This window comes from Oryzias latipes, chromosome 7 (assembly GCF_002234675.1).
Source record: "Oryzias latipes chromosome 7, ASM223467v1".
In the NCBI taxonomy this organism is placed as follows: domain Eukaryota; kingdom Metazoa; phylum Chordata; class Actinopteri; order Beloniformes; family Adrianichthyidae; genus Oryzias; species Oryzias latipes.
Genome location: NC_019865.2, coordinates 1337909 through 1364350, shown reverse-complemented (window position 1 = coordinate 1364350; position 26442 = coordinate 1337909). Strand labels below are relative to the sequence as shown.

Sequence of the window (26442 nt, the reverse complement as noted above, 5' to 3'; positions counted from 1 at the left end):
CACAAAGCAAGTCTGACAATTAACAGCTACACCAACACCCGTTTGATCGATCAGCAGTGAAACAAACAAAAAAAATCAAACGAAAATTACAACAGAAATTCAAATGAACACATATTTGCAAAAAGAAAAGTGAAACATGTTCTGCAATATTGGCATATTGTGCAATTCATCCTCATAAATAATATATTTAACAGAACGAAATAATGTACAAAACTGATATTCCCGTCAATGTGTCCGTCTGGCGGAGCAGATATAGGTGCAGACAGATGGATAGATAGAGAGAGATGCATTAATTGTCCACTGGGGAAAGTTGTTTTCATAGTAAAATATTTCTTCATAAGCTACGGAATTATGGTATTCATGCATATGCCTTTAGTTTGTTTTATTTTTGATAAAACAATGTATGGCGTATGTCTCAACCATTCAGAAAGCAACAAGAAATTACATTTGCGCTGATCAATTTCCCATTTCCACGTCGATTATTCCCGACATCTGTAGCTTTTCAGATGTAATTAAATGGATGGAAATAAAATGCCCCATCACAATGCGTAACGACGCACAATGGCTGATCTTGTGCTCTTAGAAGATGTGGGAAATGGAAGAATTCGGAGTGAACGTATCTTTAGACAGCAAGAAGACTTGTTGGCAAACGAGGACGAGTGGCTTATGAGCCGGTTCCGACTTCCTCTGTGGGCTTTTGGGGGTGTGTCACCCCGTGCATCTGGCGCGTCGGTGTCCCCCTCCGCCTCAGTCACCACTCCACTGAAAAGGGATTCCCCAATTATTGCCGCCAGTCTCTCATCAGGAGGGGTCAGCTCCGGTGTCCCCCCTCCCGTGGCAGACACATTCTGCTGGCGATGCAGCGCCAGACGTTTTTTTGCCTCGACTTTGATTTCCGACCATTTCTTTTTTATTTCGGCCACGGTCCGAGGTTGTGAGGCTGCAGCATTTTCGGCGTCTGCCACCGTTTGCCACTCACGTGCCTTTTTGGCATTAGTAATGCCCACACTGTGCCCTCCAAACAACATTTTTCTCCTCTTTTCCACCTCACCAACGATAACTTCTACTTCACATTGAGTGAAGTTACGTTTTTTTCATTTCCTCTCCGTGTTTGGCATGGTTTCGCAATAAATGAATATTCATTTGTGGGCGTTTCACGGACTATTTATGGGCAACTATGGGCGTGTGATGAGGCCGCAAAAGCTGCGCAGCATTTAGAATTGGTTGTGATTTATTAAGGGAAAGATGCGTAGGATGTGCGTGCGCACGGTTTTATAACTCCGAATATTTCTGTGCGTACGCACGTCCTATGTTTCATCCGTACGCCACTTCTGACGCAAATCCTACGCAAAGTTTTATAAATGAGGCCCCAGATGAGCCACACTTCCTGCGTTGTTTGCTGTGTTTAGCTCATATTCCAGAGACAACTGTGTGGAGCTTCGTCCAACTTCCTGCCTATAAAAAGTACAACAGAATTCTGTTTAGCAAACCTTTAGGGTCACCTGCGTACGGGAGTCCTACATCCCATAATAAATGTGTTCTGTTTGCCGCCCTTCTCCCCTCGTGTGTGTTTTTGTGTCCTCAGTGTGTTTTTGTGGCTGCATGTTGTGCATTTAGCTGCATGCATTCATTCAAATCATTAAAGAGTGAAACTACTCGGACTTCTACAGCTGGAGCATCTTCTGTAAATAGTGGGAAAAGGGGCAAAAGAATTCACACGTCAGCACGCAGATAGAGAGACGTGTTTGGATGTTGAGCGTGGAGAATTACCAGCATTACTAGAATTAGTATCATCATATTTTATCTTTCTTCTTTTCCACATGGCTGCCTTCTGTTGTTGCCAGAGATAATTATGGCGCGTCTGATGGCCTAAAGCCTCCATAAACTGTCATTAGGGCCGTTCTCTCTGGATTTCCCTCCATCATTCACCCTCACGTTAACCTCTCAACAGTTTTCTTTTGACGGTTCTTTCCCTCTTTAAGAATTACGCCTCTGTTTGGTTTAACCCACAGAGAAAAACTGACCTTCCCTCCGTATGACTCCCATCTCTTTATTCCCCTTTTGTCCGATCTGGGCGGTGATCAATAACAACCATCAAGCCCGCAGTGGGATCCAGTGTTTAAAATAAGGCCATTTTATTTGTAAAGTAATCTGATTACTGTTTCTGTCGTCACAACACCGTTCTTAAATGTCACGAGCGGCGCCTTAGTTTAAACAATTAAACAAACCGTCTTTTGGACCGAAGGAGAAACTGGGCGGGTCGACAACGGAAAAAGAGATTGTGATTGGCTAAGGGACGGTCATGATTCATGGCAGCCAATCGGAGCACAGACAAAGAAGACGTTGCAGAAACGGTGAGTCTGGAGCAGATCTTTAGAAAGTTTGCATTTTGGGGTTTTGGTCACATGTGTTGACATCATTTCCTCCCAAGAGGAAGCTGAAAAACCCGCTTCAGATCAAATAAAGTCAAACAACATTATTTTACTTCCATCTTTTTACAGTTGCAGCTTCAGACTATTGTCTGTCTGTCAATCACTCAGTCAGGACCGTGTCAGTGGTTCTTTTCATGCTAAGCTGAATCTATGCTCCAGTCTTCCTGGTTTCGTCACAGTACCGATGACATCATCCTCTTCTTTGTGACATTTCTTTTTGTGACATTTCAGCGTCTTTGAATGGAACTCGAGCTGCTTTTACTCCTAAACTCACCTGTAATTTGGACATATTTTCAAACAGCATTTTACAAACCAGACGATGTCACTGGCAGTTAAGGCATCTCCATTTTGGAAAGAAGTGGGGGTATTTCTGTCTGCGTGTGCACGTTGCGTGGGTACTTACAGCAGGGCCCTCTGCGCAGCACCTTAATGCGCCGCTGTGCTTTGCACTGGGCTCTCTCCATCTCGCACTCGTTGGAGTAGGTGGAGGAGTCGGAGCCGCAGACGGGAGCCACCAGGGACGGACAGTCCCCCTTCTTACAGACGCAGTCGGCCTTCGCCGGGTCGGCCGGGTCGCGCTCGCACACGGCGCCGAAGCCACACAGCATTCCCCTGCAGCCTTTCAGACACAGACGAGGGAAGGTTAGCACACAAAAACACAGAAAAGACCCCAGAACCAAACAGCAGCTTCAGCGTGTGACATATTTGGAGGTTTTGTGGAGCCAGAACGGGTGAAACTGGAGCAGATGATTCAGAACAAACTGGAGTCAGACCGCTGAGCACCAAGTCTTTCAGGCTTCAGAAATCAGAACGCTTCAAACTTTGATCCTCAACCTCCCACTGACGCCTCCCTCCGCTCGTGTGAAACAGCAAACAACAACACGCCTGCATGTGTGCACAAAACATCAACTCAAAGAGTAATTGACCCGTACGGTGGGAGCTACAGCTGCCGTGGCTCTGCGCCCACTCACACGGCGGCGGGGCCGCCAGCTGGCGTGGCGTCCTTGGCTCGGCAGCGGGGGCGTTAACACGGGAGGCGAGCTCTCACAGGTAGCCAACCTGATTGCAAATCAATGAACAACAGATCATCAAAAGCGTGTTGACTGGTTTCAGAGCTCCCTGGCTGGGGAGAAGAGGAGTGGACCCCTGTCCCACCTCCTTATCGCTGGCCCACAGGCCACAGACTCGGACTAAATAGAAGTCGGCGCCTGGTTGGGCTCACTGGTGAGGCGTGTTTGTGGTGCTCGAACGACAACCAGGCAGTCTGATACAGAACAAACGCACACAGGCTGACACACGGACAAAAACACACTGCATCTGCCTCAGGCGTCTCATTCTGCTCACACAGAAACACAATGTATGTGTGTGTGTGTGTCTGTGTATGAGTGTGAGTGTGCAGAGTGACAGGTAAGGAGGTTGGTTTTGACTTGCACACTGGTCCCTGTAGGGGACCGGCTGACATCTACCTGAGCTCCCACTGTCTTGTACATGAAGACAAAGAAGTGTGTGTGTGTGTGTGTGTGTGTGTGTGCATGGAGCCATCTATGAAGGCATTTCTATTCCTAGCAGCGTGTGTGTGTGTGTGTATGAGAGTTGCGGGTGTGGGAGTGCGCGTCCGGCTGCAGGAGCGAAGGCGCCGTCACGACCGGCCCGCTGCTCCGTCTTCACTTCTCACCGTCTGACACAAAACCACAGAAGCGGCTGGAGGTGAAGTTTAATCAAATGGTGTCAGACGTGCGCAGCAGAAAGTGTCTGACGGTAAAACCATTTCTCCGTGATGTAAAAATAAGGGCTGATGAAAGAAGCAGAACCAACATTTCACGAGGAAAAGAACTGGAAGCAGAGATGTGGCGGGGATTCCAGATCAGTTTCCCTGTAAAGGAATCCGGCCGTCGCCTTGAGCTAAGCAGACTGACAAAAGACTGACAGCAGCGCTGAGGGCTCTGCCCAGGTAAAGGTGTTGACTGCAGGTTTGGAGTCAGTGCATCACCCGCATAATAAAAGACTGGGAGTTGTTTTTCTGGGAAATCCCCTCCTGACACCTGACACTTTTGACACATCCAATTTCTCTGGAGCAGGAAAACTACAACGAAAACTTTGGCAGCTAATGGGAACGCCGTTATCCGCCCTAACGGCCGGGAAAGAAAAACACAGCTCAAGCAGAAGCTTCTGGTGGCAGCATATTCCAGCAGTGCTGGTTCTGACCCAGTTTGACAGAAAGGAGAGATTCCCTGGAGGCCTGATGCCAAGACACCGGAGGACCACTCTACCTGTTCCGGTTATGCTCCTATTTTACAAGCTCCACCAATGAGATCAAAGCAAAGAGAAGCTTTTTCCACCTGCAGCAGGTGAGTTTATCAGGCCTTTTGCATGGATGTAGATCAGGTCTGTGGTTCTGGTTAAGTTGGTCAGAGATCTGCCCACCCCCTGCTGGTCCAGACGTGGTTCTGTGTTTGGGTGAGTCATCGGTTAAACGCCGCTCGGCGTCAGAACCCAAAGAAGGCTCCCCGAGCATCAGCTGGGAATGAAAGCGGGAGGACAGAGCTGCTGTGATTAAAGCCCCGGCGGAAAAATGTCACGGTTTATAAGTTCAAAGAAAGTGCGCCATATTTCTTTGGTGGCAATTTTCCACCTTCTATTGCCGGTTTTGATGCCTCCAGATACAGTGTGGGTTTGTGAGGACGCACGCTTAAGTGTAGCTCATGGATCAAAAGACACACAAGCAGGCCTCCCCTTTGAACTCGGCGAGTCTCATGGCTCCAATCTCATCTTCGGGACGGGAGGGTCCTGAGGACGCCAGTCCTTCACCGCCTTTTGTCCCACACGGCGGACATTCAGAAGACTCAAAGAGACGTCAAGCAGGAAGTTCTGTTTCTGTTCTCTCAGCTCTGCTAAAAGCGTTCAATTGTTGCGCGTTTAACGTAATTTGTGTCGGAAAGCCTGAACACGACAGCCTTGAACACAGAAGCCTAAAACATTTGTTTGCGTGGTTTTACCTAGACTTTTTCTCAGAAATGGTCGGTTGAATGCGAATTTGCAGTCACTCTAGCTTCAGTCCCATTGTTCTGCGGCGTCGTTGCCAGTGACTGTATAAGAGAACTGGACTTAGTGGCCCCGCCCCCCTGGGGCATTCCAAGCAGGAAGTACCCACGAGCACAAGTTTTTCCAAATATAAACTGACCAATCAGATGCCTCAATGAAAGCAGGTAGAGTCTACTGACTCCCACTTCAACATTCAAAAGTTCTGATTGACAGATTTGAAAACGCTGGGTTTCAAGTGGCAGGGGTGTGGCCTTCCAACAAACTCACTTCTGATTGGAGAAAGTGGTTGTCATGGAAACCTCGACTCAGATGCTCTGTGACCAATCTCTGCTTACTGAGGACGTCTGGCTCCAGCATGGCGGCGTCTGTGTCGTGAGCGAACTGGGCTGGAGCCGGAGGTTTTCTGTGGATGACGTCACACTCGTTCACTCCGGTTCTGAGACACCGTCAACAGACGGCAGAGCGAGAAACGGGTCGTTTCCAAACGTAACGAGTGTTGACACAATGCCAGCAACACTATAAAAAAAACGGCCACTCCGGGGAAAAACCTCAGCGTTCCTTGGAAATTATTTAAGAGCGGCGCAGTTTGGCTCAGGTGGTGACAGGGGAGGAGAAGCGAGGATGAATAATTAAAAGTCCTGCACTTTACATGAGCGAAAAGAAAAGCTCCATAACTGCTGGGGGGGTTAAGGATGCACACGTGACGGTTCAGATGAAGCCGTTTGTCCGCTTCAACAGTGACTTGTTACCCGCGTGAGGAAAGATGATGGATGGAGATGCAGCTTGGTGGCATCTCCACCACATCGCATTAATGTTGATTACGCTTAGAGTCATTAAACTCCAACGCTCCTCGGGGACATCTTCCACTTACTCCTCAATAAAAGGTCTCTTTCTTTGCAGCTGACACTAAGTAATACAAATGCGCTCCCCAGCCGGGCAGCTTTTAGCGGCCCCCCTACTCTGTCTTTTTCTCTATACTTCTCTTCATAAGGAGGCTCTAGCCTCTCTATCATTGTAGCTACACCAAAACACCTTCGCAGGGACGGGGACATGTTGCCATGGTGACGCTCTGCGATGCAATCGGCACAGAACAGGATGGGATTGGAAACTTTCCACAGAGGTGCCTTATTTATGCAGACATGCAGCACAACATTAAACAGGTTTAAAAAGATTTTTTCACGTCCAGATTTGAGGAACATTCTCTTTCTTTTTTTAACAAATCTGAGGATTTGAGAGTGCAGCTCGCAGGCGGAGAGGATTTTCTCCACAGCCCAGCCCCGTTATGATTAAGTACAGAAAAGAGTCTATAGGCGGTGCATTGTGTCAGCTGCAGAGCCAATAAAGAAAGCAACCAAACCCAAGGCAGCAGCTTTACCTGGTACAATATCTGAGGGGGAAAAATCAACCCTACATGGCTTCTATTGATCTGTGCTGCGTGTTCCTCGGGCACAAATGCAGTCAGGTATTGATCTCACAGCAGTCTCCCAACACTGAGGGTTAAAATTAAAAAAGAAAAAGACCATCTCATCTTAGCAGCTCAAAATGAGAAAGTGCTTCTTCGGAGGAGTTGAAATAAGAGAAAAGAAATGAGGCGGAGTGGGCTGAAAGTGGAAAACAAACAGCTTTTCTGGTGCTGCTCGGCTCTTATCACGGCAACAGAAAGGCAAACAGAGTCGAGCAAAACAAGCAGCAAAATGATGAGTTTGGGGGCTGAGAGTGAGCGCTCCATTCTCTCTATCGGCACAAAGGAGGGGATAATCAATTTCCTTCTGCGGTTCACACCGGAGCCGGTCCTGATGCTGGACAAACGCGGCCGGTACCGGCAGCAGCTCAGTCTGTAAGGGGAGATGGACCGGTCAAAAACAGAGGGAGGGTGGAGAGATGGGGGCCAAGGTGTCCACTGGGGGTGGGAATCTGTGGGCACCTAACGAACTAACTACAAATCAGAAGCATCGACTGTATGTGAGATCTGGACTGAGGGACCCCTCCCCCCTGGGGTTCCAAACAGGAAGTACCTGCTGGCTTCAGCCAAAATCCCAGACTTCTGTAGTTCTGTTGGTCAGAAGAACAGTTCTGATCCCTTTTTTCAAACATCATCTTGATAATCCTCTTTTATGTCGTTTTTTTCTATAGTTCCAGTTATTCAAGTTATGAACTGACCAATCAACTACCTCCAAACGTTACCCCTCCGCTTTCAAGAGGAGGGGTTGTGGTGCCCCAACAAGCTCCCTCCTGATTGGCGAGTGTGGTTGCCATAGAAACCATGACTCCAACCGACTCGGACCATTCACTGCTCATCAGTGACATCTGGCTCCAACACGGCAGACAAAGTTCAGAGGAAACGTTTCGATTATCAATACATATCAAATCTTTGGATTTGTAAAAAAGGTTTTCTCTCCACCAAAGTGCACTGGAACTGAGTTTAGCTAACAACTGAACGTAACATTTCCATCCAGCGTGGCAGTGTGCGATAGGATGTGGCATGTTTGTTGTGTACAACACAACTAACGCACAGCGTGACTGTAGTCCAAACCCCTCTGACCGACCACATTGAAATAATGCAGCTCTCAGTGAGGTCAGGGAGGTCACACGGGTGGTGTCCCATTTCCCACCCTAACCCCTAAGTACTAAAAAAATATATAGTTCCACACTATGTAGTAACTTGGATTTCAAAAGTCATTTGGACACCACCCTCACTACTTTTTTCTTTTTTTTTAAAACGGTGAATATGACATCATCGATTTCACAAAGTTCAAATCTGATTAATATGAGCATTTTATAATAATCGTTTATGAGTCCACTGTCTTCTGAAGTTGAAATCATTGACAGTTTATTAAAAAAAATACATTTAAATTCAAACGCAATGCATTGTGGTCTATATTTGTAGATCTAGCGAGCATCGATGCACACTGGTTTTTCGCAGGGACTTCTGGGTAATTTCTAGTGCAATGGATTTGAAATGGTAGATCCAGACAGCACTAGAAAATGGAGAACGCCCTATCTAGTGTGTAGGGAAGGAACTCGGACACAGCGGCGGTCTGCAAGGTCGGCCATGTTTGACAAACGAGCTGCGCCTTTCAGTTCCGCCTAAGACTTTTATTTTAAATCACACGAATGTGTTATTCTTGATTATTCAAAATTAATTCAAAAACGACACAGAATTATTAATGGATCATAATCAATGCATCTGATTATAAACCCCCTCCAGGTTCTACCCCACCCAAACAGAGACTCTCAAGCATGAGTGAAGCAAAGTGAAGCTCCACATGCGTCTGAACAGCAGTCACTGCGTCTGATCTTTGACCTTTTTATATATAGGTAAATTCGGTGTCCATGACGACCAGAGGAAAACTCTGCATGTTTGCGCGTAGATCCTTCTATCGCCCCTTTTGCTGCGCGGCCCCGGCAGACGCCGTCACTGCTGCCAGACTTCTATTTCTGGGCTCCCTCGGCTCCGGTTACTTTTATCATTTTAATGAAGTCCCACTGGCATTAAGTACAAACACAAAAGCAGCACACAAACACACAAAGAGTGTTTTCAAACACGCTTTATTATCCAGAAGGTTGCTGTTAATTTTAACGCCTGCCAGGAGTTTTGTGGCTGCAGACCAAAGGAAGGCGGAGCTAAAGCAAGCGCCCGATGACGCACACGTGTCACATCCATGACACAGGCGTGTCTTTATTATTCTGCCCTGCATCCCTTTGTTTTTGCACTTCTTCCTTCTTTCTGCACCTCTGAGTGAAAATGTTTCCCCGCCACAAACTTAAAACGTGCTGCACAGCTGCTCCGCGGTGAACGCCCCCCACCCCGGAAACAATGATGACATCACAGCGGGAGAAACCCACAACATTTCTTATGGGGCTCAAAAAAATATTTCAAAATCCACTAACGAAACCAAAACACAGGAAGATGTGAAATTATTATGGGATGGCCACAGGACCAACTGAAACCAAAGCTTCATTGACCTCTGACCTCAGGAAGAGGTCGCCATCTTGACCTCTACAATTAGCTTCTACAATTAAAGTCCTCCTAGGTTTTTCCATCCATCGCCTTCTAACTCTCTGAGCGTTGTCAAGAAGCTACTTGGAAAAAATGTTGGACTTAAAGTTTGTAGATTTTGAACGGCGTTAGCGCGGTGAGCTCCCAAAAAGCTCCGTCCTCCTGTTGCTCGCACACTATTGTGAAATGAATCGTTGGCTCAATCTGAAAGAAATGATCCGATATACGATGTGAACATCTTAGGAATGTGGGCGTGGTTAATAAAAAACCTCTGTTGTCAAGGAAATCCAAAAGTTTACTTTTGGATATTCTTCTAAAAGTTATGTAGACCTGTCCGTCACCCCCAGACGACCAAAATCTAAAATGGTTACCATGGAGATAAAACCAACAGTCCATTAAAAAAAAGTTGTTTTTTTCCATGAATTTCTCTCTACAGCTCTGGCCGGAGGGGGCGAGTGAGGGGCGTGCAGCAGTCGCTCAACCACGTCAAGAGGGGACAGCGGGGGGGGGGGGTGGTGCCTACGGGCCACACCACACCATTTACGGCTTTAATTCTTCTCATTTTTGCGGGAAACCTTCAGTAACTTCAATCACAAATGTTGATGTTTTAAAGTAGATCAAGATGAGCGACTAAAGCCATCAAACCTTCCTGCGACTCTTCAGAGACCGCGGCACATCCTCTTCCCGCAGTGCACCATGGAATCCGCTAACCTGTTTGCTTTCAAACGGACAGAAATCCTTCAGAAAACATGCTTTGGTTTCTCCGCACACTTCTTCCCCTTCTTTCATTAACTTTTCATGCACGCTGCCAAACATCAGCTGCTGTGCTTTCTTTTTTTGGCATTCAAACCATGGAGCAAATGCATTTTTCACACCTACTTGGGTTTGCAAAGTTATTTTAGACCCTGGAGCGCTTCTCTGCTTCCTTCACTTGTTTTGGCCATATGAGAACCCTGCGATTGCCAAAGCAATTACACTGAGACCTTGTTGAAGAGAGCTTTCAAAATGTGTCTGAAACCCAACCTCAGGGCCGTGCGTGCAGCCCAATGTCAGAGGGGGCTGGTTCACTGGTAAGACTGTCTTCCTGCATCGGGTTCTGCCCCCCCACGCCTGGAAGAGTCCACCCGTCCGACCATCTCCACAAGCTGATTCCACATCTTCCCTCTGAAACCTGCAGCAGGCGCCGCGTCTCCATAAATCAGGCCCACATTTGACAGTCGTGACAGCTTTGAACGTCTGCCTTAATCACGCTGGTTATCTGAGAGAAAAATACATGATAGGCTTGGAAAGAAAAATGCGGTAACCAGAGAGAAACGGCGGCGGCACGAGAAGCAAGCAGACGGGATGAGGAGGTGGAAAAACTAAAATCTTCTTCTGGTCCTTTTTCTGGAGATGCAGGTGAAGTGAACGGCACAGTTCTCAAAAGGGGGGGGGGGGGTCTCTCATGATGCAAAGTGAAAGAAAAGAAAATCTGTGCGCTGAACTAACTTCAGTGCTTCAAAGTGTTTCTTCGTCTTTGTTTTATAGTTCTCTCTTCAGCCCTGCAACATGAATAATAGAAGCGGCGGTGACAGAGCCCTATTCTGTCACCTCGCATCTTCTGCACAAACTCAGCGGCAGGCGGACAGGAATTCTTCCTGAGAGCAGATTACAGCTGCTCTGCAACATGCATGAGGAGAAGCTGCATGTCTGCGGAGCACCCAAACGTGTGTGTGTGGGGGGGGGGGGGGGACGCCATCAGCCTGTCAGAGAGCGTCTGACCCCTCCCACGAATTACGCACAAACGCTGAACATTTACCTAATTCTCAATTGAATGGGCACCGGGGGGGCTGTTTAAGTCAGCAGAGATCTCCCATCACCTCACCTGACACCCCCCCCCCCCCAATATTTAAATGGATAGTCTGTATGTTGGAAGGGGCGGAGCAAATCTCACCTGTCTGGGTGGATCAACAACTTCTGCTTCCTTTGCATTTTCACAAAAACGAAAACGACACTAAGACCCAGAAAGGTTTCCCTGCACCTGAGTGAAGACATGACAGCACGCCATGACAGCACGCCATGACAGCACGCCACGATTGAGAGGGAGTGGTTTCCTCTTAGATAACGCTTCAGTTCCTCTCCCCAACATCTTCTGATCTATATTCAAAGCGTTCCCAGTGGTCTTTTAGATACGATGATGCCTTTTTTAGCCAACATCCATTTTTAGGACATAGTTTCTTCAGAGCGGCAGGAGCTCATGAAAAATGTGGGACAACCCCGCCCCCCTTCCCTTCCCAAAGCTTGTGGCCCCGCCCAGCTTATTTGCTATGTCACAAATACCATCTTTTTATTGTCTGCTCCTGATTCACAACAATTTGAATAAAGAAATCCTCAGAAATGCAATTTAGAGTTGAATTTACGTTCTAAATGTCCTCCATCCTCAGGAAAATGCTACAAAAACATGTTAAAAACACATCAGTTAGCTTTTCAGGACTTTCTTTTGGCATTCTCTCCTCCAGTTAGAGTTGAGGGTTAAACCGCAGATGACTCTGCCCGCTCTCTGCGGTAAAATGACGAGAATAGGCCCCGCCTCCTCAGAGCAAACCAAATACCCATATAAGGTTTTGCGTTTTCCAGCTGTTAAAACTGCCCAGGTTTGAGTGTAATGATGGCAGTCTCAATCTATTTAAACAATTATTAACTTCAAAGAATCTTTTGGAAAAGATTGAAAAATGTTATTTATTTCGTTGCACTAGCTTTTTAATCGCTAGACAGGTTTGGGTCTTTTCAGTGATCCTGAGTTACCCAGCATGCATCTCTGGTAGCGTGAGAGCACTAAGGAAGGAGGCGGGGAAACTGAAACCTTCATAATCTGATCTGTTCTAGGAAGAAGCGGCATCAGCGCCGCCCTCAGAACCGTGACCGGAGCACAGACGCCTCCAGACCCGGGCCTCCTTTCAGTCTTTAAGCCCCACTGAGAAAACGGCGTTGAAACCTCATCAAGACGCGTTTCAGGAGCCGCTCGCATCCACAATGACTGACTGATTCCAGAAATGTTGAGAATGATGAGCAGGAAATCAGTTTTTCACTTTCAATTTCAATAAACGAAGCCATCTGAAGGCCTGGAGGTTGTCGTGTTAATCCCAGATTCATTCAACTCAAGGAAGGAGAAGGAAAGTTTACAAAAAAACACTTTACAGGCACAAAAAACAGCTAAATAAATAGGTCAGCCTTCCACCAGCAGTCATTTCCGTTTGAACAGGATTCTGTGTTTCTGGCAAAGCCTCCCAGAGAAAACTGGAGCCACCAGCAGTTCCCTTTAACGTGAAGAGACAGAGCGGGAACCGGCCTCCGTGCCGGATCCTTCTCCAGAGAGGAGAAAGGCGCTCCGTTTCTCCCAGAGATGCTGGAGGCAGCCCAAGTCGGCGGCAGATGGTAGCCGGATGAGACTCAGAGACAACCTGGCAGGGGCTTGGAAGTAGAGCCAGGAAGCAAAGGCTCTCAAGTGCTGAGCTGGTCAGCAGCGGATAAAAGGGAGGCGGCCCCCTCCATATGGTCCTCAGCGCTGTGCCTGATCACAGAGAGGAGCCCACAGACACGCCGCCATTGTCCCTGGAAGCATTTCAGCTGAGATGGAGAGGAAATAGGCAAATCGGAGCAGAAAGTTTCAAAGTTGGAAGTGGAGCTCAGCTGAGGAACCTGAGAGGAGGAGGGGGAGGAGGAGGAAGAGGAGAAGGGAGGAGGAGGAGGAGGAAGAGGAGATCCATCTTCATGTCTTCATGCAGAAGCATGTTTAAGATGCAGCAGGAGGGGGCTTCATTTTCCCATGAAGAATAAAAATGTCTGAAGAAAAAGGTTGGAAGCGGCGCCGTCGCCATGCATCCTTACAGAGCGAACCCCAGCGGCCCCCGGGGGCCCTTCTCTCATTCCTCCCTCCCTCCCCCCACCTCCAACCTCTCTACTTCTCTGATCAATAGCCTCGCCCTCTCCATCGATCTGGCCACAAATCACTTCATTTATTTTATCTCCGCCTCCCATTTTATTGCAGCAAACCACAAAGAAAACAACAACAAAAAAGGAGGAGGAGGGGGGGGAGGAGGTGGTGTCACCGTGTAAATAGGGACATCCTCCTCCCTCAACCTCCATCCTGGTTCCTTTTCTGCATCAGCCTGAAGCTGAACAGGACGCCGCCCGTACTTGAGAAAACGCCCCCTTTCTGAGCTCCGCCTTTCTGACATCCGCCCTCCACCACCACCTGAAAGGTGGATCTGGAACAGGATCACCTCCTTTCTCCCAGCAGGCCGCTCTGAGGCTCACAGACGGGACGGGGACGGTTAACTTTAAAGGACAGAGAGGGAACAGCACAGATTGGGATTAACGGGCGGCGTTCCCGCTCTGCTGCTCCAGCGGCGGCGTTCCAGCGGCTCGCCTCAGCCGCCCGCACTTCCAATTAAATGCCGGTGACACAAAAGTAGCAGAAAAAGAGCTACGCTTTTGTGCTTTTCATTAGCACTCCCCGAGTCTCTCTGTGAGGCTTTGTAATATTTCCTCCCAGGGAGGAAGAGGAGGGTGGGATGAGGGGCGAGGAGTAATATGGAGCTGACTGGAAGAGTCTTTAGCTCATCTCTGTTCATTTGTCTTCATTTCCGCTCCCTGGAACACTTAGCCCCATCGGACGTGCACGCCTGTGGCTGTGTCGTGCACGTGCATGCCCACATTCAGAGCCTGCTGCAGCGCACGTGGAGGCGCATGTTCCTGCGTGTGCTGATGGAATTATACGAAAAATATAATTAACGTTTTTGGTGATTTCTAAACTTTATTGATCAGAAATGTGATCGACTGAAATCAATTTATGAACTTCTTAATAGTTAACATATTTTTGATCACATGAATGAAACCTAAACATTAAAAATGTGTCTTTCTATAGCTCTCATATATATCATTGCTTTAGTTGAGGTTCATTAATGTTTGGTGGAAATGTGAGAATTATCTTTTTGTTTCCTTGGACATTAGTTTCTGCAGAGCGGCAGGAGTTTCCTGTAAATTCATCTCCATGTTGTGGACCCGACCGTTGGCGTGATGCAACCCCACCCCCCCTTCCCCTCCCCGTTGCTGACAGCTCTCTGTTTTCACTCCCTGCCACTAGCTTACGGCCCCTCAAAGCCCCAAGCTAACATTACCAATAAGTCCAGCCGTACGGTTCTGATCCAGATTCCAGCTCGGACACGGAAAACAGAGACGTTCATGGATCTGTTGGTCTGCAGGTGGATGATCAGAATGGAGCAGAGCGGAGCTTTTTTCATCTGCTCCTGATTCACATCAATTTTAAGGAAATACTAAGAAATGCTATTTTGAGCTTAATGTTCTTTGAGAAAGTATGAATGATTTTCTCCTCCACAGAGATTAAACAGCGGAGAAACAAAAGGACAAACCCAACCTGAAGGGATGAAAACCTGCCAGGACTCGGCACCGGCGGCGTCATCCATGCATGGTCCTGCATGAGTGACAGCCGACTGGATCACTGCAGAACAAGGAGGTCGGCTCAGACTGACCTGATGGAATCGTGACGCGGCGCCGAATGGCGCCCTTTGTTTGAGTTCATGTGTTTTCTGCTAAATTAGACAGGAAGCGGAAAGACTCGACAGCAGCTGGTTCAAGGACGTTTAGGCAAAGCAGATGTTGGCAGAACGATGAGAATTGAAAAACAAAGCATCCAGGAACCTGAATGTCCAAATGCATCCTTTTACTTCAGGTGCATCTGATTTAAAGTGGGCACAATAGCTGTGAGAGCTGGCAAGAACGCCAAATTAACGGTGAATTCCAATGCAGTGGTGTGACGGTTTATTGCTCCTGAACTTCTTCCTGAGCAGGACAGCAGCTGAAAGAAGCCGTCTCTCTGTTTAAAGGAGGATTTCCTCTTTTCAATGGGTCACGCTCGGCTGGCGGCTCGCTGTGGATTTCTGTATCACCTCTGGCGCCGTGCACCAAGTTTTCATGCATGAGAAGCTCTAAAGGATGTTCAGCTGAATATGCAGACGTATCCATAACAGATGACAGCTGTGTGCAAATAATGACAGAATTAAAAGAGGATAATAATGTGAGAGCATGAAGTGAGCTGAAAAAAGTTCATCAATGGAGATGTTCATGCAGAGATTTAGGAGGTTTTCTGTTTTATTAGAAAAAATCTGCATTTGTGCTAAACGTCTGATGAAGCGACGCAGCAAATGGATAAACAATATGCACATAAACAAATAAACGTGGGCGGGAAAACGTTCAGGTGATGGAACGTGACGTTTGGCAGCAGCTCTGACTGATTACAGCGTTTTCTATTGGAATCTCCATTTCCACTGTAATGTAAAAACATATGGCGGCTAATGGGCTGAAGAGGAATTAAAAGGTCAAATGTCAAAGTGCAGAAAGGTTAGCCGCACGTTTCCTGGTTCATGATAATTTCCTCCAGTTTAACCACATTTACAAAGAGCACAGAACTGTTTGAGTCTGGAGGAAATGAGGCTCACGTGAAAAAACAAAACAATCGTCTGCTAGAAGAAAGAAGATTGACTAAAAACGTAAGAGAATCAACATTTATGTTCTACGTTACAATAACCTCAGCTTTTTTGAAAAATTCTAAATCCCAATCAGCTCTAATTGCAATACTTGTGTGTGTGTACCTGTGTGTGTGTGCACACGCATGTGTCTACGTGCATCTCTGTTTTTATGCGTGTATGCATGCTCATGTGTGTTTATGTGAGCAGAGTTGTGTGTTTGCGTACACAGGTGTGTGTGTGCATGCTCATGTGTGTATACGTACACAAGTGCCGTTATGTGTGTTCGGGCACAGGTGTGTTTATGTGTACACAAGTGTATTTATGTGTAAACAAGTGTGTTTGCACAGGAGTGTGTGCACAGGTGTGTGCATGTGCAAAGGTGTGTTTATGCATACACAGGTGTGTTTCTGTGTGCACAGGTGTGTTTGTGCGTACTCAGGTTTGCGCTTGAGTGCACTGGTGTGGTGTGTGCACAGGTGTGCTTATGTGCACACAAGTGTGAGCATGCGTACACAGGTGTGTGTCCACAGATGTGTGTGCACAGGTGTGCGTGCAAGTGCACAAGTGTGTTTATGTGTACACCAGCGTGTTTATGTGTGCACAGGTGTGTGGGTGAGTGCACAGGTGTGAGCATGCATGCACAGGTGTGTGTTTCCACAGATGTGTGCACAGGCGTGTGTGCACAGGTGTGTGTGTGCATCTGCACAGGTGTGTGTGCATGTGCACAGGTGTGTGTTTGTGTTCACTGGTGTGTTTATGTGTACACAGGTGTGAGTGCACTAGTGCGCATGTGTGCACAGGTGTGAGCATGCGTACACAGGTGTGTGTTTCCACAGATGTGTGCACAGGTGTGTGTGTGCATCTGCACAGGTGTGTGTGTGCATCTGCACAGGTGTGTGTGCATGTGCACAGGTGTGTGTTTGTGTACACTGGCGTGTTTATGTGTACACAGGTGTGCGTGTGAGTGCACTGGTGTGCTTATGTGTGCACAGGTGTGTTTATGTGTACACTGGTGTTTTTATGTGTGCACAGGTGTGTTTATGTGTACACTGGTGTGTTTATGTGTACACTGGTGTGTTTATGTGTACACTGGCATGTTTATGTGTACACTGGTGTGTGTGTTTGCGTGCACAGTTTTCTCGTGCTCCACATTGATGTAATTATCTCTCTGACTGGCCAATACCTCCTTAATTAGAGTGTTTAACTGTGACACCTCTAAACCTTTGCGACAGCCCCATGCATGAGCCCGTGCACGAGCCTGTGCACATTCAGAGGGGGGCCTGGGGGTGAGCAGCTAGCATAATTAATGGCAGTCTCAATACATTTCTATGACGGCCTGAAAAGACGGCGCGCTCCTCGTGCGCTCTGGCTCTGTTCATTGTTAAATAAACATTATGAAGAGTCGGATGAGATGATGATGCGCCGCAAACACACTGATTGCTATGATGGACTCTGCAGGTCCAGCTTTCTGAACATTGTCACAGCAGGAAACCAATAGTGAGAAAACACAGGGAGGCATGTAAATCGATGCCTAATTGAAAGTGAACAACAGGTATTGTAGATCAATGAAAACATCTGCAGCCAGATTTATTCACGCCATCAGAAATCAAAAAGGCCTGAATCACTTTTTCAGTTCAAGCGGTCAATAACAGGAGAGATAAACTGATAATGAGACACGTCATGGAAGGAAACTCATCTCTATGCAACAGCTAAATATTTATCCTCCCAGTCGTTTACTTGAACAAATGATGACATCATTTCAGCTGGTGAATTATCCTTCAAACAAACACTGTCGGATTTGCTTTATTTGTGCATTTTTCCACAATTCTCAGACTTTTTCAGCCAAACAATCAAATGCTTCATTGAAAAAAACAATCAGGAGATTAATCCATGATGGAAATAATCATTAGTGTCGCTCTGCTGCTCGTTCTCTACAAACATGTGGAGAAGGAGCTCAAAGTAAACAGGAGGATGAATCCAGACTGATCTGCAGTTGAAAAAGGACCAACAGCAGGGAGGAACCGTGGACAGGAAGTGGACCGCTGGAAGTGGAATGGGAGCAATGGGAGCGATGCATCGTGAACCGTTTGACCTTCACGGGGAAATAAGTCAACTTCAGCAAAGTTTGGATCAAACGAAAAGGAGCGAGCGAGGGCGGGAAGACGTGAGAGCTGCTGCTTTCAGCTGCTGCACAGCTGAGCAGCCGAGCATTTTCACATCCATCCCAATCTGTCCGTCCGTCTGCCGTCGTCCTCAGCCATGGAAACAACAGATACCCCTGATCAGCGAGGGGGCCTAGCGCTAGAGTGTCCGCCCTGAAATGGACATGTCCAAATCCAAACGATAGGACTCCAAACTTCCTGGTTGACTCTCAGCAGTTAAGGGTTGCAGAGAATCCAGGCAAGAACTTTCTAACGCCAAGATGTGACAACTGATGGGACTCCCAATATGGAGCCAAGGAAGTGACCGAAACACCAAGAGATGGGCGGAGTTTGAAGCTGAAGGGTTTCTGAAAACCTCCAATCACTCCATTTGGATACTTTATGTTTATAACATTCTTGTGGCATTTTTCTGATGATAGAAGACATTTAGAAAGAAAACTAGGCTCAAAGTTGCATTTCTGAGATTGTCTTTATTCATGTTGTCGTGAATCGGGAGCAGATGAAAAAATGCCATTTGAAAAAGATCGTATTTATGATGCAGAAAATACAACACATGCAATCCTGCCGCTCTGCAGGAACTATGTCCGAGAAAACGACCGTTTTTGGCATCATCATGATTAAAAGACCTCTGGTCGATTTGTAAACAGATGAGAAGATGATCAGAGTGGAACTTTAAGTTTAATTTCTGGAGCCGACCAGAAATTCGTCATTCGTCAATTTTTAGAGGTTTTTAAGACAAGAAATTCAGATTTACATCAATTTAGTTTCATTTATATCTCCCGATGTCACAACACAGTCGTCTTAACGGGCTTCACTAATTGCACAAAACATAAAATCAGTTATAAAACACAACAGCTGATTGTTAAACTAAACTAAACTGGGCGTCCCCAAAGGATGAAGACCTTAGACCTTCTGGTCTTCATCCTTAGTCATCATCATCATCATCAGAGACAAAAAAGAATGTAAACAGTCACATTGCTAGAAAACGCACAGAAACCGACATGTTGGAGAAAATCTGTCACCTTTCTTTTTTTTTTGGGTGAATTCTTGTCTCTGGAGGTCGACTGGATCCTAATGACATAAAAACGGTTCAATCTCTACTTCTGAAGTCCACACAATCCTACAACCTGCTGTGAACGCAATCAAGGAGAAAATGCTTACATCCTGTACAAGTAGCTTTAAAACGCAGGAAAATGATTTTCATTATGAAACTTTCCAAACCTGACTTTTGGATTTCCAGGTTTTAATAGAGGCTCAGATGCCCCCCCTCCCCCCTCCCCCCAGGCAGCACTGACGTGAACAAACAAAAGTTTTTTTCTTGGTGATCAAAGCGAGGGCGCAGAGATAAATCTTATATTTCTGCATCGACTTTGCTGTCACAATCGACCCCCCCCCCCCCCCCCCCCCAAGCTCCTTCATGAACATATATTTCTTCAAAGCAGAAAAAGCCTCATTTAGTAAAAACTTCACTACCGTGGGCTGGGGGGGCTGCATGCACTCCCACAATGCATTTCAGCTCCAGTTTAACAACAGCCCATGCTGCTAGAAAACAGCTGCCCCCGCCCCCCCCCTATGGATGTGTGCTACCTGTTAGCAGGGCGGGGTCACTCCTGTGTTTGCGTCCTCTGGCAGCACTCGCCGTGTGAAAGCGCCGCTCTCCTCCCAGAGAGGGGGGGGGCAGATCAGCCTCCCAGCAGCAGAGCTTCCAAAATAACCTCTCTGGAAAAACAGCTTTTAATTTACTCAGCTAGCGTGCGACGCCTCTTCCTCTTTGTAAACAAGTGTGGCAAAATCAAAATGGAAATGTGTGAACACAACAGTACGACAACAAAACATGAGTCATTCACAGACACCCGTTTGGTCTCCGTCCCAATTTCTGTCTGTTTTTGCCGTGGAGCTGATCCGTCACCCCAACCAATTTACACGGAAAGCACTTTGAATGTGAAGCCACAAACATCAGCGAAGCATATGGCGCACACTCCTCATCTATTAGAGGCTTTTTGGCGCCCTGATTTAGGATCTTAGCGTGTTGAAGACATATGGAGGCGCAGATAAATGCTTCTCTTTGTCTTTGCAGTCTGCCGCCGACTCTCCACGCTCCTGCAGCCATCTTCTTCCCTTTCTACCTTTGGGAACAGAGTGGGAAGGAGAACACAGCCAACCGCTCTATTTCTGACGCACCGTCAGCCACACAAAGTCAAGCGTTTCCGCCTGGAGGGCACTTGAACGTTCCTTTGCCTGAATGACATGTGTCTGTGGCCGATAAGACCGACAAATTCAGACAGCCTTTCAAAGGCGATCGTGTCAGGTTGGATGACTTCAGCTCCCCTAAAGTGGAAACAGTTTGGAAAGTGACTCAGGTGACATCAGATCACCAGTGTGACATCGTCAGAGAATAAACCAAATCTGGCTCCAGACTGGGTCCACCGTCAGAGCCTAAGGCCATGAACTGCTTTGAGAATCTCTCCTTCCCCATGACCCAAAAATCCCAAAATATGGATGGATGGATGATGGATTCATAGATTTATGGATGGAGGGATGGGTGGAACGTCATTTCTTCAATTATCATGTTTGTTTCCCTTAAACTTCATGAACCTTTACCAGAATTGGTGAACACCTCAGAGAGCAAAGTAAGTAGAAGAGAACTGTCCATATATTGTAAAAGATTCTCCTCTTGGGCTGAATGGGAGATCAGGATCAGGATCAGAATCAGGATCAGGATCAGGATCAGAATACCTTTTCTTCCCTGTCCACATATTCAGTGAGATAACAGCCACCACCATTTCAGTGAAAAACTATATGATCACAATAAAAACATAGGCCCAGAGTGTGTTAAAGCAGTGATTATAGCAGATAAAGATTTTTGGAAAAAGTCATTATTGTCATTTTAATTAAAAGCTAAATGAGACCAGAGCTGCTGCAGCGAAAAGAGATGTGAAAGCTATTGAAATGAACAAAACAAATATATATGCACACATCACCATCAGGAACATTTTACACACTTTAATTGTTCCGTAACTCATCATAAACTGGATTCTTCGGCCCGACTCCAGGCCAGCTGATCCTGTGACGAGATATGGATGTAGATCCAAACATTAGCCCCAAACAAAGAGCGTTAAAGACCCACAACCATGAAAATGGTGTTTATTTTGTGTTTTTCTGATGATGGAGGACATTCACTGTATGAAGAATATGAAGCCTGAAACTGTATCTCTAAGTATTTTTATTTAATTTTTGGGAATCCGGAGCAGATGAAAAGATGTCGTTTGAAAAGGATCCTATTTATGACTAAGAGAGACGCTGGGCGGGGCCATAAGCTCCCTGCTCCGCCCCTTTCTGATCATCCACTGTCAGACAAATAGATCCCTGAGTGTCTTTGTTTTCCTGTTCTGAACTGTATGGATGGATAGATCTGATATTGATCGCTATTATTTGTAATGGTAACCCTTGTTCTATCCTAGGCACGTTAACATTGGGAGTGGGGTCATCTAGACCCACTAGACAGTGCTCTGACCTTTTCTTCTTCAACGATTTGCGATCTTGCTGCACAGTGGTGCGGTGGTTAGCGCTCTTGCCTCACAGCAAGAAGGCCCCCGGTTCAAATCCCGGTGGGACTTTAAGTTCTGTAGGACTTTTCAGCTTTCATGTGAAACAGAGGCGTTTACTGCAGTCGGGCAGCAGGGGGCGCAGCTGGGGCCCCGGCAGAGGACAGGCTGCTGCTAGCAGCTTCAGTTTAGTCCTTTTTATTGAACCTGTGCTGATTCCAAATCTGCTTTATGCAGATTTTTACATACATCTGCAAAGATCATCTGTCTGCAGTTCAGTAATCACACAGAAATCAGGAAACATGGCAGCCATTTTTTTATTTCCTCCTGCAGTGATAATATCTCCAACAGCACTTTAAGGCAAATGAAGGTGACAGCAGAACATGGATTTTCTGCTGCGCAACATTTCAGGCCAGACTGCATCAGATTCTCCTTTCTTTATTTAATGGAGTGCCAAACTGCATTAGCATGAATCACTTTGCCTAATGTGGCTCATTTCATTGGTTGAGGGTGAGCGGAGCCTTTTTCCCGCTTCAGTTTGTGGCTGATCTGTTCTCTTCTGTTGGGAAGTTGGACTCAGACAAACACACCTCGTTACTAATTCCACGCGCAGCTGCTCCATTTTCAAAGCAAAACAAGGTGTAAAGTGTTCATCAGGGGCGTGGGCGTGTTTATCAGCGTTCCTGTCACCTCTGCTTGACCCGCACTTACAGGCTGCAGAGCAGCGGGCGGCGGCGGGCGGGCTGCTGCAGTTTCACTTATCAATTAATAACAAACAATGAGGGTTTTACTCAGACAATCGCCCGTTTAGCGCTCCAGTCACCTCAGTCGAAAGAAAGACTCCACTGCCAAAAGATAAAGTAAAAAGAAAAAAGTTCTTAAATCATTTTGTAAGATTTATTCTTAAAAACTGGTGTTGGAAAAAAAATGAAGACTTAAATTAAGAATTAAACAAATTTTAAAATAAAAGACCAATAAGATGCATATGTATAAATGTAGTATTTAAAAATGTTTGTAAAATAACAATTCGGAATAATTTCTGATTAAGTATCATTAAGAATTTTAATAACTGATTTTTTTCAAATGTATGATGTGAAATACTTAGGCTGTGTCTGAATTCCCGACCTAACTACCAACAAACTAGATAGTGCGGCACTATGTGGCGTCCTGACTCTTCAAAGCAATTCAGACAGCGTGCTCACTTCTTTATTTTTTTTTTTAAACGGCAAATATGACGTCATCGATTTCACCAAGTTAAAATCTAACTTTTTCTAACTTTTGTGACGATTGTCTGAGTCCACTGTCTTTTTAAAGATAAAAACGTTGATGGTTAATTTAAAAAAAAATACATCTAAATACATTTTTATGGCAAAAATTGTTCCGACGCAATGCATTGTGGTCTATATTCACCAATCTAGTGAGCATTGATGCACACTGGTTTTTCACAGAGACTTCTGGGAAATTTCCAGGGTTCTGGATTTTGGAATTGTAGATTCAGACAGAACTAAACGTTTAAATAGAAATCTGTTTTTTTTTAAACTCAACTGGAAAAAACACCCGGATGTTGTTATTCGAGGCAGTTGGTGAAGGTTGAAAGGACATTTTGAGACAGTGACCCGTCTCGGCTGGATAACTGAACTCGCACGCCTCCAGCTGGTCCAGGACGCTTCCCTTCGGGTTCGGCAGTGGCTCAGGTGGGTGAGCGGGCCGGCCAACGATCGGATGATCGGCGGTTCGATCCCCAGACAACTGTTGTTGTGTTCACCCTCCTGCCTCCAGGTGTGTGAATGTGCATCAGTGTCTCGTTGATAGGCGCAAACTGACAGCCACGCCTCTGTCATTCTGCCCCAGGTGATGGTAACTACTGATGGTAGCCACAGCTGCCCCGGGGGCAGCTGTGGCTACCATCAGTAGTTACCATCACCAAGTATGACTGAATTTTGACAGCTATTTTAATACATTACCTTTAAATTGTTTAGAGTTTCCAACGTACGGTGGCCTCATGTTATGCAGAATCTGCAGACAAATCAGGAGTTCTAGACTAGAGTCTACAGAGTTTTAGAAAAAATCGTCGTTCAACCTTCAGTCTGAGCACAGTTTATGTGACGTTTATGTGAAAACACTCTTTCTACTCACTGTAGGACACGTTCAAGCGACCACTTCCACCAAATGTTATGCAGAGTCTACGTTTAGTGTGTTCTTCAACGCACCGGATGTTTACGTGAAAACATAAAAACTGTACAGCCTGTGCATGTGTGACCTTCCCTGACCCCTGGCCCTGCTCTTATCTTCATGTAAAGCTCACCGGCCTCCGGGCTCTTGCCTCACGCGGACGCCGCTCGGCTTTCTCTGATTGCCGTTCCGTGTTTCCTTTGAAGGAACTTTGAGCAGAAAATGTTGTTCGGTTCTTTCAGCGCTCACGTTTCCACCACGAGACGAATTCAGGCCCATCCTCCCCTCCCATCAATTTTTAATCCCTGAATCCGTGAACTGCACCCTCTTCTCCGTTTCTTCTCCTCCACCACTAATGATTAGGCTGAAACAGCAGAGCAGTGAGAGCCCCCCAATGAGCTGTCGGGGGCCACAGGTTGGAGAGGTCAATGATGACTGAGATGCATGTGTGTTCTGGATATGGAGGAAATGTAGTGGAAAGGTCATCATGAATAGTACATGAGGAGGGGGGCGGGTCTAGCTTCCAAGTGTCCATCACTGTCCTGCAGATCATCTCCAGTAGCTTTCAGTGTGGGAGGTGGTCTCTTATATGGTGAACTGTGTGTGTGTCCATGCACACGAATGTGTGTGTCCATGCAGGCATGTGTGTGTGTGTGTCCATGCATACGTGTGTGAGTCCACCTCTTTCATATTCATAACTCATTCCCTGAGGCCCTTTGCATCCTGGAAATTAGGCTGGAAATAATCGGAGGGTGGAGGGGGGGTCTTGACCTGTGACCCGTGCTTTGTACTGGGTAAAGGGGGGGGGACTCAAATGCAGACTGTAAGTTGGTGAGTGTTGTTTTACCATAAATACAAACTAATCAGCTGAAACCTGGACTCTGCAGCATCTGGACGTTTCTGTGGATGTTTGATGGAAAGAAAGCAGGAAAACAGCAGCAACTCCATGAATGGCAACCATTTAGCTTTAAATCTTCTTAGACTTTCAAACTTAAGCTGGTGTATTGTCCATCCATCCATCATCCATCCATCCATCATCCATCCATCCATCCATCATCCATCCATCCATCCATCCATCCATCCATCATCCATCCATCATCCATCCATCCATCCATCATCCATCCATCATCCATCATCCATCCATCATCCATCCATCCATCCATCATCCATCATCCATCCATCATCCATCCATCATCCATTCATTCATCCATCCATCATCCATCATCCATCCATCATCCATCCATCATCCATCATCCATCCATCATCCATTCATCCATCCATCATCCATCTATTATCCATCCATCCATCATCCATCCATCATCCATCATCCATCCATTATCCATCCATCCATCATCCATCCATCATCCATCATCCATCCATCATCCATCCATTCATCCATCCATCATCCATCCATCCATCCATCTTCCATCCATCCATCCATCATTCATCCATCCATCCATCATCCATCATCCATCCATCATCCATTCATTCATCCATCCATCATCCATCCATCCATCCATCCATCCATCCATCCATCCATCATCCATCCATCATCCATCTTCCATCCATCCATCCATCATCCATCCATCAATTCATCCATCCATCATCCATCATCCATCCTTCTATCATCCATCCATTCATCCATCATCCATTTATCCATCATCCATCATCCATCCATCATCCATCATCCATCCTTCTATCATCCATCCATCATCCATTCATCCTCGTCTGTGACTGGGTCACTGGTTTACATCTGTCAGAGGTTGTGGACAGATCTGCTTCCTTTAGGATTTCCAGGATTTTTTGAGTTTCCAGCCTCTGCCTTGTTTTGATGTGACTTCTGTTGTTTCACTTCCACCCCTTCTTTTTGTCTCAGCATCACTAGTTTGTCCTCCTGGATTCAAACCATCAGTCTTTTTTATCCTGGAGTTCCTGTGGTTTTTGTTGAACCTAAAGTAAGTAAGTTTTTGCCTAAAAACAAACTATTTTAGCCAGAGCTTAAAAACTTTGTGTTTAAAGAAAACAAAATTTCTGCATACCTAAAAATATTAATAAGTGTGCAAAAATGTTAGGACTTCACCAGTTTTTAATGTCAGGATGATATATGATAAAGTGAATAAAAAGTGTGTTTTTAACATGTTCTTGTGACAACCTTAAATTACATTTTCAATAGCAAACAGAACCCTTTTGCATGCAAACAACTGTTTTTATGACAAACATGGCATTTTCCATCTGCATGAAAAACACACGGGAGCGAAGCGGAAGATGCTCCAGCAGGTCAAAGGTACAAAGAGAACGGTTTCACTTCCACTGTGGAATTACCTTTGATGTGATCCCTAATGTCCAACCAAAGAGACTCAGACTGTTCTTCCTGCCAAGTGTCAGTGCTGCAAACTGCCTGTGACATGGATTACGGTGAGTTAATTCCACTCAAACTACAAGAACAGGAAGGACTCATCTCCTCCACTCACAGCTCTCCTGCGTGTCTCCGTTTTCTCTCGTCACGCTTCATTCTTTCCTTCTTGTTCATCTTCGTAGCGGTTCTCACTTCCATTAAAACCA

General features: G+C 46.2%; 1 protein-coding gene across 11 annotated transcripts in view; it reads right to left on the bottom strand.

The window, feature by feature from the left end:
* The window catches only part of agrn (agrin), a 241823-nt gene that overhangs the window by 107008 nt on the left and 108373 nt on the right, over positions 1-26442 (bottom strand). For all 11 annotated transcript variants that reach the window (XM_023956309.1, XM_023956313.1, XM_023956310.1 and 8 more), the window contains one exon: positions 2836-3051. In XM_023956309.1, coding sequence (XP_023812077.1) covers positions 2836-3051 — 216 coding nt within the window. The remainder of the gene's footprint in view (positions 1-2835; positions 3052-26442) is intronic.